Genomic DNA, 14660 nt, shown 5'->3' with positions numbered 1-14660 from the left:
GTTAAGGTTCCTGAAACACGCTAAGTGGCTTTCCCCCCCTCCCCCCAAAAGCTTATTGGAACATGTGCAGGGTGCTGCTCTCCCCGGAACTACACTATAAACCAGGTTTTGGACTTGTGGCTGCAAGCCTATGTACACTTGGGAGTGAGACAGTCCAGGGAATAAAACTGATCTGCACGGTTGTTGTTTTTTACACAACAGGAGGGTAGTAAGGTTTATTGGTTTCCGATTTTTTTTTCTTGTTTTTATTATGTATTTTGTATTCCTATCTTTACTTTCCAGTGAACGCGGTAAGCATACATGGGTTGTAAAAGCCAAGGAGTTTCCAGTCACTGTGTACAACTTCCAGGTAAGTCTGTGTCTAAGGTGGGGTTCCTTTTTAGGAATGTCCTGTCATTTTGGCTCAGATCTTCAACTCAGCCATATGGCTCACTGGGTGACGATCTTGGGCCAACCACCACTACTAAGCCTACCCTACTTGGTGGGTTTGTTGTGAAAACACCAAGCAGGTGCATAAGTACCATGCTTATCCATGTACGCTGCCTTGAATTCCTTGCAGCAAAAGCGAGATATAAATGTGGTAAATAAAATTATCTCTATTTGGTACCTCTGTTCTCGAACGTAATCAGGGACGCGGACTTATAAAAAATATTGGGGGGGGGGGCCGGGAAAGCTCATGAATAATAAATAAGCTCATGAATATGCAAATAAAGTGGCGCCGCCTCCTCGTGAGCGAATAGGGGAGAGCGTGCTGCTCCTATTAATCAGCTCCGAAGGTGGAGCTTTTGCTTGGGAGGGAGGGCAGGAGGCATGCAGCCCGACCCTGTGCATTTTGGGCTGGGGGAGGGGCGGCGGTGGCACTCTGCTGGAGGGGCGCCGGAGATTATTGGGGGGGCGGAGCCCCCCCAAACGAATTTTTGAGGGGGCTCGGGCCCCCTCAAGCCCCATGGAGTCGGCGCCTATGAACGTAATCTGTTCCGGAAGACCGTTCGAGTGCCAAAACGTTCGAGAACCGAAAACTCAACGCGGAAGCCTCAATTCAATTGAGAAAATTGAAAAGCATGCAGTGGAAGCTGTTCGACTTCCAAGGCAAGTTAAAAAACGGAAGCATTTATTTCCGGGTTTTCGGCGTTTGGATTACGAAACATTTGTCAACAGAGACGTTCAAGAACTGAGGTACCACTGTATGTAACTTGTTCAGTGTTCCGATGCCTGCAACCTAAGAACTGGCTGATAAATTCAGATCAATACTGAAGATTCATAGAATTGTAAAGTTGGAAGGGACCCTGAGGGCCTTGTAGTCCAACCCCCTGCAATGCAGGAATCTCAACTAAAGCATCCACGACAGATGCCCATCCAACCCCTACTTAAACACCTCCAAGGAAGGAGAGTATCACCACCTGGGGGAGTTGGTTCCACTGTCGAACAGCTCTTACAGTCATAAAATTATTCCTGATGTTTAGTCAGAATCTCCTTTCTTGTAACCTGAAGCCATTGGTTCGGGTCCTAAACTCTAGAGCAGGAGAAAACAAGCTTGCTCCATCTTCCTGTAGATATTTGAAGATGGCTATCATATCTCCTCTCAGTCTCTTCTTATCCAGGCCCTTATTCAGTTTTTCCTTAGTTCCTTATCCAGGCCCTTATTCAGTTCTTCCTCAGTTCAGTACTTAAGGCTGGCGAGTCACAGAAATTTAATTGCCATTTTGACAGTCCATTTTTATCCATGTTTATTGGGAAGCAAGGTATGCAGAGGATTGCAGCCCTCAGAGTACAAGAGCCTCCTGTCAAAGGATGAAATGGGCATCTGGGCCTACTTCTGAACCTAAAACCTTGGGCAGGTTTCACCAACCTGGTCCCCTCCAGATGTTTTGGACTACGGTACAACTCCTCAGTTCCAGCCAGCCCTTAGGCAATTTAAAAGATGGAAATCAATTAAAGAGAAGCATACAGCAGGCTCAAGTTAACCTTCATGCCCTGCTTTTGTGAACTTTTCAGAAACATCTGTCTAGTTACTGTTAGAAACAGGATGCTAACTAAATGGCCGCTCTGTTCAAGACAGCTGGGCTGTCATATTTTGAAGATTTTATACAGCCTCTGTTTTATGCTAGCCCCTCCTTTCTAAAACTCCCAGTCTTCTCTGATCTCTACCAGCAAGTTCCCAGAACAAACATTTCTAAGGCTATGTCTTGGTGCTATTAGGATAAGAAAGGATTTCCAGTGTATAAACTGGGTTCATTGTAGCGAAGACAATCATTAATTTTCAAAGACAAATAGAGAACCACAGAGCCTAACTTTATATAAAAATAAAAAAAGATTGCATTCCTTGCATGCACCATTATTTATTTCTGATAAATACTAGTGTTAAGCAGCATTGTCCATTTTTTTTGTGGGGGGAGGCAGAAGGCATGATTATTTCAAAACACCGCAGCAAAGGTGCACTTTTAATCATGCCTGTTTTCTTTGAATTTTATATATGTTCCTCTGTATGCCTGCACCACTCTCATTCCATGCATGGAAAATTCATTCAACTAGAATCAGGAAACAGAAATGCTCTTAGAGCCTTTACCCCTTGTTAGTGCATTTTTGTGTGTGCTTTCCCCCTTTGGAAGAGTAAGATGCAGCCAACTGATAATTCAAATAAAGAAATCACAACCCTGTTGAAGCTGGAAATGGGAGGTCTTAATTCAAAGCATCTGGACAGGAAGGCACAAACCAAAAATCTGGCACATTTCCCTTTTCTTTCTGAAATATTGCCAATATCATAGTAATAAAGAGTAAGGCCTGGGGAAGAAAGCACTAGATTAGGCTCCACTGATTAAAAATCCCCCGCCAGTCTATTATAATTGAGATATATCTTTGAATACAATTCTAGCAGTTTTTCCCTTCTGTGGTTTTAAGGATATTTTCTGGACTCTGTAAATTATTTCAGTATGCTGTTCGTCTTCTGAGCATATATAGAGTTTTACTCCAAGGAGAACAGGTCTTTCAAAACAGAGGTCCTACTGACATGCTCCTTTGTGAAGAGAATCATGTAGCAACAACCAGTGCTTTTTTTCTAAAAAAATGTTTAGGGGTACTCTCATTTTGACTCAAGAAAACCACCATTTTATAGTTCAGATCAGGAAACATAAATACAGTAAATGGACAAAAGTACAAAGATTCACAAAATGTTTAGGTGTATGCGTACCCCTGCATTCCCCCAGGAAAAAGCACTGGCAACACCCCATTTATGAAGCCTATCAGGGGGCTACTCAGTTGTGTCCATCATTTTTTAAAAGGGGTGTTAAAAAACACGTTATCCTGCTAATTTGCTTTGCTGCATCAGAATTTATATGTGCCAACAAATCACTGTCATAATCTTCCATCTTAAGAGTAGTGCCAAAATTATGTTTGGACATAAGACATGTTCAAGCATGATGCCCCCATGCCAATAATAGCCAATGTGGGTAGAGATGAAGGAACTAGAGGTTTGCATGCCACAATACGCTTGGGGTCACCCTTGACAGAGTCTTGCTTCCAAAGCAAACAAAGCAGGTATCTTCAACCTTTTCGGATCCACGACCCACTTGAAACCCATATATTTGTACAGTGGTAGGGCCCCAGTTGCAACCCACCTTAGGTCAAGCTGCAACCCACTAATGTGTTCTGACCCACCAGATGAAGACCAGTGTCATAGAGGACATTCTCCTGAAGGTGAATGTATGCTTTGGGAAGCCAGGAAGATTGTTGTTATGGCCTGGCTTGGCTTTCGTATTATCAGTGGTAACAGCACATACTGTCATTCTGAAAGCACAGTTGCATAACTCAGTATGCAACATGCATAATAAATCAAGCCCTATAAAAGCACATTTGCAATTAACAGCTTGACTTTCTGTTTTGGGGTGTGTGTTGCACCTTCTAATCAGGAAAACTAGATAGCAAAGACTTGGCAGTGGCTGTAAAATTATGGTTGGCTAATAACCCTACTTTCAATCTACTGTAAGGACACCAACAACCCCCCCCCCCCATATTGCAATTAAAAATTCTAGTGTGGGTTTTTTTAAAATAAAAACTCTACAATAAATTAAGACAGATTATGCAAAGATGCATGACTTACATAGTATTGAATGGAGTTTGGTCCCAAGGCTTGGTTGTTGTAAATTGGTACGAAGGTAATAAAATTGTGCAACTGTCAACCTATGCCAGCTACAACTGCAGATTTTGCAAGGCGTTAACTTGTGTATGTATAAAGCATAGTACGTTATACAGTGGTATCTCGGGTTAAGTACTTAATTCGTTCCAGAGGTCCGTACTGAACCTGAAACTGTTCTTAACCTGAAGCACCACTTTAGCTGCCGCCGCGCCACCAAAGCATGATTTCTGTTCTCATCCTGAAGCAAAGTTCCTAACCTGAAGCACTATTTCTGGGTTAGCGGAGTCTGTAACCTGAAGCGTATGTAACCCAAGGTACCACTGTACAGATTTAAGAACAGTTATAAAGCCCCTTAGCTTAGAATTGATTTCTTCTTTTGCTTGAAAGTCTTAGGTAGACCACAAACTGTTCAGCACCTGAAAATGCCAGGTGTTTTCCTAATGGATCAACCAATACATAATTTTTTACATGTGATAACTAAAAGGGAAAGGAAATCAATTTCCTACCTACAAAGCCTATTGAAAAATGCTTACCTTGCTCCACAAATCTTCGCATGCAACCAAGGGATATGCATGTAGAACTCTATTTAAAACAGGTGATCAGCATGACGGGAAATCATAATTGGCATAGAGACTTATCAGTATAAATATGTTCAACCTCAACTACTGAAGAGTTTCTGTACCTGGAGGGCTATTAGTTGGTGAGTAAGCTGATAGCCATTCCTACTATGTGTGGCTTCTATCCAAAAACATTTTTTTAATTGCAGCTGAAGAGTGGTCTGGTGGGACAGACTCTGGCAGAGATAATTTATGCATTTAATGACACCATCACACAGGAGTTCCGTAATAGTACAGTTTTAGAGCTTGGCTCAGTACAAGCAATGTGACATCCAATACAATGGCAGCCATTTTATGTGCCTTTAAAAAAAATAGTATTAGCAACCCAGCTGCAACGGGGTCAAATTAGGCCCTAAATAGTTTGAGAATGTTTTCTCCAAGCAACAGAACATGAAGCTCAATATCCAAAAAAGGTATATCTTGAATGTGACGAACATATAATATTTGTGTGTGAGAGAGAGGTGGGTGGGGAAGAAAATACAGTATTTTTCCGTGTATAAGATGCTCCCATGTATAAGACGACCCCTATTTTTTGAGCCCAAAATTAAGAAATAAATATTTTAAACATTCCGTGTATAAGACGACCCCCAATTTTAAACTTAAAAAATTTGGGGGGAAATATAGTCTTATACATGGAAAAATACAGTACTTTATCATTAGGTCGATACAAGATTGACTACCCAGAGAGACAATGCCCCTATGACTCGGGACAAATAGAAACGGTAGAGCAGGCATAGGCAACCTTGGCCCTCCAGATGTTTTGGGACTACAACTCCCATGACCCTGTTAACAGGACCAGTGGTCAGGGATGATGGGAATTGTAGTCTCAAACCATCTGGAGGGCCGAGTTTGCCTATGCCTGCAATAGAGCATGTCCTTCTCTAGTGCCTGCGTTACAGAGACATTCGTATTAGCCTGATTTCCCCACTACTTTGTAAGTACCGAGGGCACACAGGGCAATCCTATACCTCCCTGCTGCTCTCAGATACCAGTCTTGCTACAACATATGATGTTGCACAGCAGCGCTCAGAATTTGTCGGAGGATGACCTGTGCCACAAACCAGATTTAATGAACATATCAGAATGTTCTGTAGATTGTCTTTTATATATCAACCTTTTATGCTCCTCCACACCCACCCAATGCTCCTATTCCTTCTTTTAGACTCTCTTAAATTCTTAAGAGATTTTTATATTTACCTTCTGTTTTAATACCTTTTAGCTTTCCAAAACGCTTTTCAGATTTTAAATGACTGTATTCCACCCTTTTATGCTGGTCTATGACCGTAATACAGATTTGTATTGTACTGAAAATATTTTAACTTAATTTGGAAATGTCACAAACTTTACAGGGGGTTGTAGGGATCTGATGAGGGAGGGCATTGCTGAAGAGGGCCTCCCTCCCCTTTCTGTTGACAGAAGCCTCCTGTTAGAGAAGCAGCAGTTGGATACAACCGAGTAACTTTTGCATGATCCCTTCTATTAAAAGTTAGGAATAATGTGATGCAATTTATATTGTTGTTTCTTTTCTTAAAGCCAGCAACCAAAGAAATTATTTTTAAAACGTTAGTAGTAGTAGCGGCTTGCAAGATTTGAACCGGCTTGCTTCTCAGTGCCAAACAGGAAATCAAAGACCAACATACTGCTAACCAACCTTACTGTTAAGAGCTGGGTGATCTGCTATGGTTGAGACCTGGGTAATTCTTATCCCTGCTATGGCACTCTGACCTCCCCATTCCATGTGCCACGAAAAGGAAGACTGCTCCCCATACCGAGTGGGGTGGGTGTGCCTGGAAATAGAGGGGCCACAGCTTGGATTAGGCCTGTGTGTTTGCCCACCACCAAGTTAAAAGTTTGTGTTATATCAGGTTTCCACTTCTGGTTTCCCCCCACATTTTAACAGTAAGTATTTTCCCCCCCTGTGGTACTGCAATTTTAAATTCTTGTAAACTGCCCTGAGTAGGGCATAGGCACTAGAAAGGTGGTACATAAATGTTTATATAAGAAAATACAGTTAATGCAGACCATTTGATCAAAATTTGATTTAGAACAGAAACACTCTGGGCTGTTTATGTAAGAAAATACAATAAATGTAGACCATTTGATCAAAATTTGATTTTGAACACTCTAGGCTGAAATTTTAACTCAAGTACCTATTTTTTTGGTGTCCACTGAGAACTTGGTATTAACATTCTAAGAAAGAGGACTGAATGTCTGGCTCTAACACATTCATGTGTTAAGAGTACCACTTACCTGCTATTTAAATTATGCTTGAGCCCGTAGACAGACACTGCTTCTGTAAAAACTCAGGGGACTGAGAACATCTGTATCATGCACCTGCAGGACAGCTCACCTGCCTGGCTCATGCAGCAGACAGCTGCAACCCACAAGGTAAAAACTTTTTATCTGTTTATGGAAGTCTAAAACCCATTCAGTACCATGCAGAGATAATAAACCTCTTTAAACTAAATGCTTTAATAGAAAAAAACAAAAATACAAAATCTCTTTCCGGAAAGCAGAAATATTCAGTCTTCTTAGAATGACAAAATTTAAGAGTATGCTTTCTCCAACCCCAGGTTTTGCATGCTCACACACTTGTATGAAAACTTCATGAAACAACTTAATAGTTCAGTAATCAGTGGAAAACATTGGAAGTTGGCAAAGCTGCATCTTCTCACGATTAATAATTTAGTAATACTATTTTTTTCACATCGCCTGCACACCTTTGCCCATATTTATCTGCAGAAAGTATTTTTGGTGAGGTGAAATGTGTCCCTTTCTATTAGGAGTCCAAACATGCTACTATAAAGTCAGCCATATTTTGCTAGTTCTTTTCGGAAGGCAAGGTAGTAGTTATCACCCCAGCAATCTAGTATTCTGCATCACCATCACAGTGCAACCAGATTTGGGGGGGAAACCCACAAATTTCTTATCAAGAAAGAGCTAAAAACATTATATCTAATGGAAGATACCAAATCCAAATTGCATCTTTTTGCAGCCACTGTCACATTCAAATCACGTTTTTATAATTCAACGATAAAAATAAAAATACTATGCCTTTTATATTAGCAAGCTGGAAGCCTGCCTCAATGTTATTTTAAACATTATTTTAATGTTACTTATGTTTGGGAGCAACCCTATAACAAAATACATTTTTCTTTCGAAGATGACGGTAAAGATTCTTGTGCCACAGAAACTTCGGTGGGGAAGTAAGTAGGTGGAGCTGAATAGCTAAAAGACAGACATATAAACTCCTGGTAACAGTTAAGCAGGACATGCCCATTAATTGCAACACATTCAAGTCAATGATCTGAGTTGCTTGGACTGAGTTTTGGCTATCCCTTCAGAAAAATATTATGTGTAGCTGGTTCCCACCCACCCCCAATAGCTTCCTGCCCTTGCAGTGAAGTTCTCCTGTTGTTCTCCCTTTCCTATCTTTTTTTTTTTTTTGCAACAATACAAGACATCTTCAAGTACAGTATTTCCATCATTCTGGACATGTCCACCAATGGGAAAGAAAACATTTTTTTTCACAGTCAATTATATATAATCTTAGTTTATAATAGACTCTGGATTTCAACAACACACCCATTTTTTTTCTTTTTCTTTTTTTTAAAAAGGTTAATGTTCCTGATTCTCTTGTGCAATTCCAGTCACTAAAAGGAGGTTACAGGCCATGAACTGTACACTCAGTACATTATTTATCTGTCCGGTATATACACCAACTAGTTCACTGGAAGAACCATCGACGGGAGCATTGCAGTAAGTGTTTCGAATATCCCAAACCCGAACAGAATTATCCATTGATGCAGAAGCAATCAAGCTACTGTCCGGACTGAAAGTAAGGCTGGTGATATTATCCGTGTGCCCTCTTAGTTCTTTGTAAAGCGTGCCAGATGCCAGGTCCCACAGCTTTAACCGCTGGTCTTCACCTGCTGAAGCCAAATACTTACCATTTGGAGAAAACGCAAGCGACAACACAGGGCCCCGGTGACCTGTAAACAAGCGCACTGTGTTTCCTTGCTGTGTGCTCCAGAGACGCACTGTTTTATCTGTGGATCCTGTTGCCAAGTAGTTAGAATTGGGGTGAAACTTAATGCAGTCCACGTCTGCCAAATGGCCTGCATATATCCTCAGTGGGTACGTCCGATCAAATGACCAGAGTCTTCCTGTGCGGTCATGGGAGCCGCTGGCAAAGTACAAGCTACAAGGACTAATGTCCAGATCCCACACAGGGTAGGCGTGCCCTTGGTACAACACAGTGTTTGTGAAACATCCAAGGTCCCAGTATCGGATGGATGTGTCTTCGGAACATGACAGCAGTCCTGAACTGTCCGACAGGAACCTTGTGCTATACACTGGTCCGCAGTGCCCTCTTAGTATCTTCATTTCTGTTCCCACGTTATTATCGTCATCTTCACCCTGCAAGGAGGAATAAAGAAGTCAAATCTGTTCAGAGGACATATTGGTGAACATTTGAGATCTACACTCAAGAGCAGCAATAAGAACATACAAGTCAACAGATGGAAAATTTCTGGGGCCCCCAAAACTTCACCAGCTTTAAGGGCAGCAGCAAACTATAGAATAGGAAACAAATTGGAATTGCAATATTTAGATGTTTAGGAATACCTATTTACCCAAGATGGTAAATATTCTATTGCAAGTAATGAAGGGCAAACTTACTGCAAGATGGTATAGACGGCAAAAGATACCAGTTAAAATTAACAGCAGTGCAAATCAGTGCCACTAAAATTGGTGGATTGTAGACTGGTGCCACTCTGTGAACCCTTGGCTGCTGGTCCCTGCCAACTCTGCCACGACCCACCCACCATCTTAGTAGTTGCTTTTATAAGAAAACTAACTAAAAGTGGCAAATTTCCTGGGACTGCTGTACACTGTTCCCAGTCTGCAGAAAAGAAGGAACAGGACCAGATAAGACCCAATTAATATTTTAATGGACAATGGAAGGCTTGCAGTCCTGCTTATTATACAAGCAGTCTAGGATCTGAAAGCTCCCCTTAGGTATTAATGGGGTCCCCAAACCCGTGAACAACTGCAGCAGCAACTAAAATCAGTGGTTATAGTAGTTTTACCACCAGCGCTGTTGCTCTAAAAATGTTTTTTAAAACTTTTCTAAGAGACATCTCCAATTGCTGCAGCCTTCTTACTCCATCCGCAAAAGCTGCAGCTGGTATTCACTGAGAACTGTGTACAAAAAGCAGTAAGCAACTAATATTCTGCTTCTGGATTAAATTAGCAGCTGGATGAATAGGCATTAAATTACATTCAAAATGGCAATAGGTTTGAATCCTGTATCTTTGCCTGTAGATTCAGGCTGGAAATACTATGGCAGAAAAATGTTATTTACTTAATGTTTCTGCAGTTTCATCTTTTCAGAATAAGATTTGTAAGTAGTGAAAGCACCAGCTATCCAAAGCTTTGCAGCAGTCAGGGTGAAATAAAATATCCCTTTACTTTCAGTGATTTTTCAAAACAGCAGATACTGTACAACTGGTGGAAAAACTACTTATCACCAAACACTGAGCGTCACTGTCTTCTATAGTTACTGTGGCCCAGTTATTTTTCTTAGCTTTAGAGTTAATGGTTTAAATTTATAATACTATTGTTTGTTATTTTATAATGCTGTATCATTTAAAAATGAGAAAGGTGCAAGATGATAAATCTGTTAAAAATGATAAAGTCTTAACTTGACTGCAGTCACTGCATTCTAATTATAATTTTAGAAATGTACTCCCTACTGATCAAAAGGAAAAAATCTCTCTGTCTCTCTCTCCCCCCCCCAAACACACACACAAAATCCCTATTCAAACTAGGTTGCAAAAACAACTTTCTTCAGTGCAAACAACTGTGCAGAAACGCATCACAGCGACCAGGAAGTGGCCAGAAAAGAGGATGGAGTGGGGTGTAGCAGACTTATGCGTGCTCCGCTATTGCACATGATGACTTGGAATGCAATCCCTGTGCTAATTGGGGGTTGCCTGTAAGGTACTACAGAATATGAACACGTTGTTATACCAACTGGAAGCCCAGTAGCATATAATATTTGGGAGGGTTTCTCAGGGGCCACAGAATCATATAGATTTTTTACTCCAGCAGTGGACTGGGGGAACTACTCTTGGAGAGAGAAATCTAACTGAACAAGCCTCCTACCTCTGCTTGCATTAAGCAGTCCCCCCCAACCCGTTTGTTTTTTATGTTGAAACAGCACACAGACATGCTGGTTGAAGATGTGAACCTATAGCCACTCAGAGCGGATGGGGAAACCCAATCAGATTGGCAGGGTATAAATAAATTATTATTGTTATTGTTAATAATAATAATAATAACAGGATCCAAAGCCCTTCTATTCTGCTAACATGTTCCAAGAAGGGAGGAAAATTGGGGGTTTACCCAAAGCTAGTAATCCTCAGAGCAGAACCACTGAAATTAATGGACACTGCCAACATAGGTCTATTAACTGCAATGCATCTACAGTAAGTAGAATTTACTTGCCCTTTGTCCATGCGGTGGTCTCCTCCAAACTACGGCTGTCCCACACTTTCCCCTTCCATAGAATTGGAGACTCCTATGCTTTGAAAATCCAAATGCTACATCAATTGCACAGTGAATCTCTGGATTTAGGGAGGAGAAACTGTAGGACAGCAGCAGTTGGAGAAAACGGTAATTAAAGCATACACAAGGGGTTCACAATCTGCATTAAGCCAAGGTATCAAATGGGCCACAGTTCACATTCCTCTGCCTGGGAGCAATGGGAGAGAACTGTTTTTTTTAAAAAAAAACAACAAATGGTTATCGGAAGCCAAAGTTAAAAAGCCGGGCCACTCCACCTTTTGACCTGCTGGCAGGAAACAAAAAAATGTGGTTTATCCCTGCCCTATCACTTATAGCATCCATTAGCTATCATTAGAGGCTTATATGCACTTACATACAGTTTTCTCCTTGCCTCATGCAGTTTGAAGCCCACACACTTTGGAAGTCAGGGTGCATTAATGTACGTGCATTAAGGATGGAGCAGCTGTCCATAGGAAGGCCCTGACAATTCCTATCAAAGACGTAAATACATGTTCATTCTAATCATAGCTGTCAACTTTTCCCTTTTCTTGCGAGTAATCCTATTTGGAATAAGAGAATTTCCCTTAAAAAAAGGGAAACGTTGACAGCTATGATTCTAATGGTAAGAAGCAACAAAGGGCTGATCTGTCACATTGCAATCAGCGCAACAAAGAATAGCGACTAACCCTTGCCTGAATCTTTACCCAGCAAAAGTTGTTGCTTCTTATCACTTTCACCTAGCAGTTACAGCTGATGGGCAGAAGGAGGTGGTGTGGGTTTTTTCCTGGCTGGAGGCTACAGCAAGCTTTGAGGAGCTCTCATGTAAAAAATCATTGCAATAAGAACATAAACCAACTCCATCCAAACGTATACTGATAGCAAGATACTCTGACCTCCTCATCCAAGATATCACAAGCCAGGTGGATTCGGGAGACATCTACCAGATGGGGCTCAGATTTCAGCTTCTTGGACCGCAAGCTCCACAGCTTTACACAGGAATTGTCAAAGCCAGCTGCAAGCAGCTTGCTATCTGGCGAGATCTCTGCAGTGTTCAGCAACTGTTCAGTGTTATAGAACGCATAGAAACAGATGGTGGTGAGCGAGGGCGGTCCATCTTTGACTCTCTTAATGCTATCCTGCAGGATGTCCAGGGCTGCCTCGTTTTGCAGGATGGAAGCAGGCATGTCGGTGGGCTCCAGGCCATTGCTCTCACTGCGTGAAGAGCCACCACTACCATACAGCTGGTAGTCCATTCTCTTGGCTGGCTGCACATCTAAGTGAATGTGCAAGGAGAGGACTTTGCAAAGAGCATTGTTATCGTCACTCTGGAGGTAGCGAAGGAGGAAGTTGTAGCTGTCTTCTTGAAGGCGGATGATGTATTTGTTGTCTAGAAATGCCCGGAGCTGGAAGTTGGATAGGATGTCTTGCATGGTTAGTGTGGTCTGTAGCTGCTCAATGATCTCTTTTTGGCTGGCATCCTGCAAGAACATCCCATGAAAGCGACTATAGAAGCTGTCCACTGTGCTCTTCAGGCCATTTTGGACCATGTTAAGATGGAGGTAGACAAAGAGGGGATACAGAAGAGGCATCACTTCATGGCTGTGCTGGGAATCTGAATCTAAACATATGGAAAGAGAGAGAGGGTTCACTTTCTCAGCAGATATTTTTATGAAAGCAAGATAAAACATATTCTAAAGGCACTTGTGGTCTCTCTTTCTGTGTTTTAAAAATGCACATTGCATGCCATTCAGTGCAATTTTCACCTCATCAAAGGATATCCAGCTGCTCTGAAAGTCCTAAAAACCCGCATTTGTTTTGCTAAGCCATACTTCATTTTTAATTAGGCATGGGGCTCTCCATCAAAGAAGAACTTTAGAATGCAACTAGCCCATTTCTGTTAATGCATCATTTAGGAACACACACATTTAGGGACATGGTGTTGACCTGGGAGTGGAGGAAAACACACAGACCAGCAGTTTGGGAAGTACCATAACATGCTATGCTCTCCTTCTTTTTTGTACTGGCTTGCTTGTTTTCTGCTTTTTGGCCAAAGTGAATCCCAATGGTAATTTCAAGAGTACATCTGAATATATTATTCCATGTCAAATGTAAAACTACCATACCCCATTCAGCCACCTTCCTGGGACCATTTTCTGACTCTGTTCAGGAATAACCATCAGGGCCAGCATTAACCCATTCATTAGAGTGAACTTCAGGCATTATATTTACAAAATGGGAGCCTCTCTCCCATTCTTACATGCACCAAGGATGCAGAATTCGTAGCTTCACAAATGACGACGCAAAAGCCATTTGAAAAGACCCAGTGAGGGTCAGGGGAGATATGGGACATATGTTTATGAAACTCACCTGTAAGAAAGTTGCGTAATCGCCCAAACTGTACTTCATATTGTTGTGGCTCTGCTAGGCAGGGTGCAGCAGAGATAATGTTGGCACTACCTGATTCAGACTGAACTAAGGGAACAAACAAAGGTTTTAAAAATAGTTTCTATAAAGCACTGGAAGCTGCAATACAACACACCAATTGTTCTTACATTGAAACACACAATTGACAGATAAGTGTTTAAAAAGTGCCAAATCACCTACATCATTAGAGCAAACAAAATGTTTGTGCTAAATGACCAAAAGTAATCCTACACTTGCTGCACATATATTAACTTTTACATTCAAGACAAGATTTGTGAAGTCACTGAAGCAGTCTAGTACTGCTTGCCTCCTTCCCTCCCATAGACATCTTGTTGGCCAGTGCGAGAACAGAATGCTGGACTAGATGGGTTATTGGTTTTATCCAGCAGGATTTTATTATGTTAAGTATTATTCCTCCATCAGTGAATGATGGAGATGAACCACAAGCAATAGGGCTACAGCTGCTCAAATATTTTATGCTTGTGACAAAGGCGTTTCTAGTCAAATATCATCCCTTTTAAATATACACTGGAAATGGGGATACAAGTGAATATGTTGCCATTCTACTTGCATTTTGCTGCGACAGGAGTGAATTCATTACCTGTAGGTGAAATCACAAACCAATGCCAGAGATTTTGTATCACCTGACATCACTTCAAAAAAACCCCACACTTTATTTCAGACTTTGTTCACTCGTAAGTCCAGCGAAGAGAAAGTTTTTGATTATGGAGAAATCAAACATACAAAGCCACTGACTGCCATGAATCAGACCTTCCTACTCTTAAAAAAAAAAAAAAATCCTGCACAGAATACTTCTCATAATTGTGATGTTTTCCCCACACTTGCACCTTTTTTCAGTGTATTCAAGTTCTCAGCAATCGTAGTAGTCCAGCACCACCGCAAGTCACTTAAGTTTT

General features: G+C 41.4%; 1 protein-coding gene and 1 long non-coding RNA gene across 2 annotated transcripts in view; one reads left to right on the top strand and one right to left on the bottom strand.

Annotated features, from left to right (window-relative positions):
* The first annotated feature begins 237 nt into the window (after nucleotides 1–237).
* Nucleotides 238–8492, top strand: LOC310704036. Its single transcript, XR_014524504.1, has 3 exons — nucleotides 238–349; nucleotides 7023–7137; nucleotides 8367–8492. It is a non-coding gene; the product is annotated as an uncharacterized lncRNA (long non-coding RNA).
* Nucleotides 7206–14660, bottom strand: part of TAF5L (TATA-box binding protein associated factor 5 like) — a 10794-nt gene continuing 3339 nt past the window's right edge. Inside the window, exons 3-5 of the mRNA XM_083496893.1 lie at nucleotides 13687–13791; nucleotides 12213–12937; nucleotides 7206–9168 (exon numbers count right to left, since the gene is read on the bottom strand). Of these exons, the coding sequence (XP_083353019.1) occupies nucleotides 8368–9168; nucleotides 12213–12937; nucleotides 13687–13791 (1631 nt within the window). The 3' untranslated portion in view covers nucleotides 7206–8367. The remainder of the gene's footprint in view (nucleotides 9169–12212; nucleotides 12938–13686; nucleotides 13792–14660) is intronic.

Source organism: Podarcis liolepis (assembly GCF_965112155.1).
Source record: "Podarcis liolepis genome assembly, chromosome: 3".
NCBI lineage: Eukaryota > Metazoa > Chordata > Lepidosauria > Squamata > Lacertidae > Podarcis > Podarcis liolepis.
This window is presented reverse-complemented; position numbering and strand designations above follow the sequence as displayed.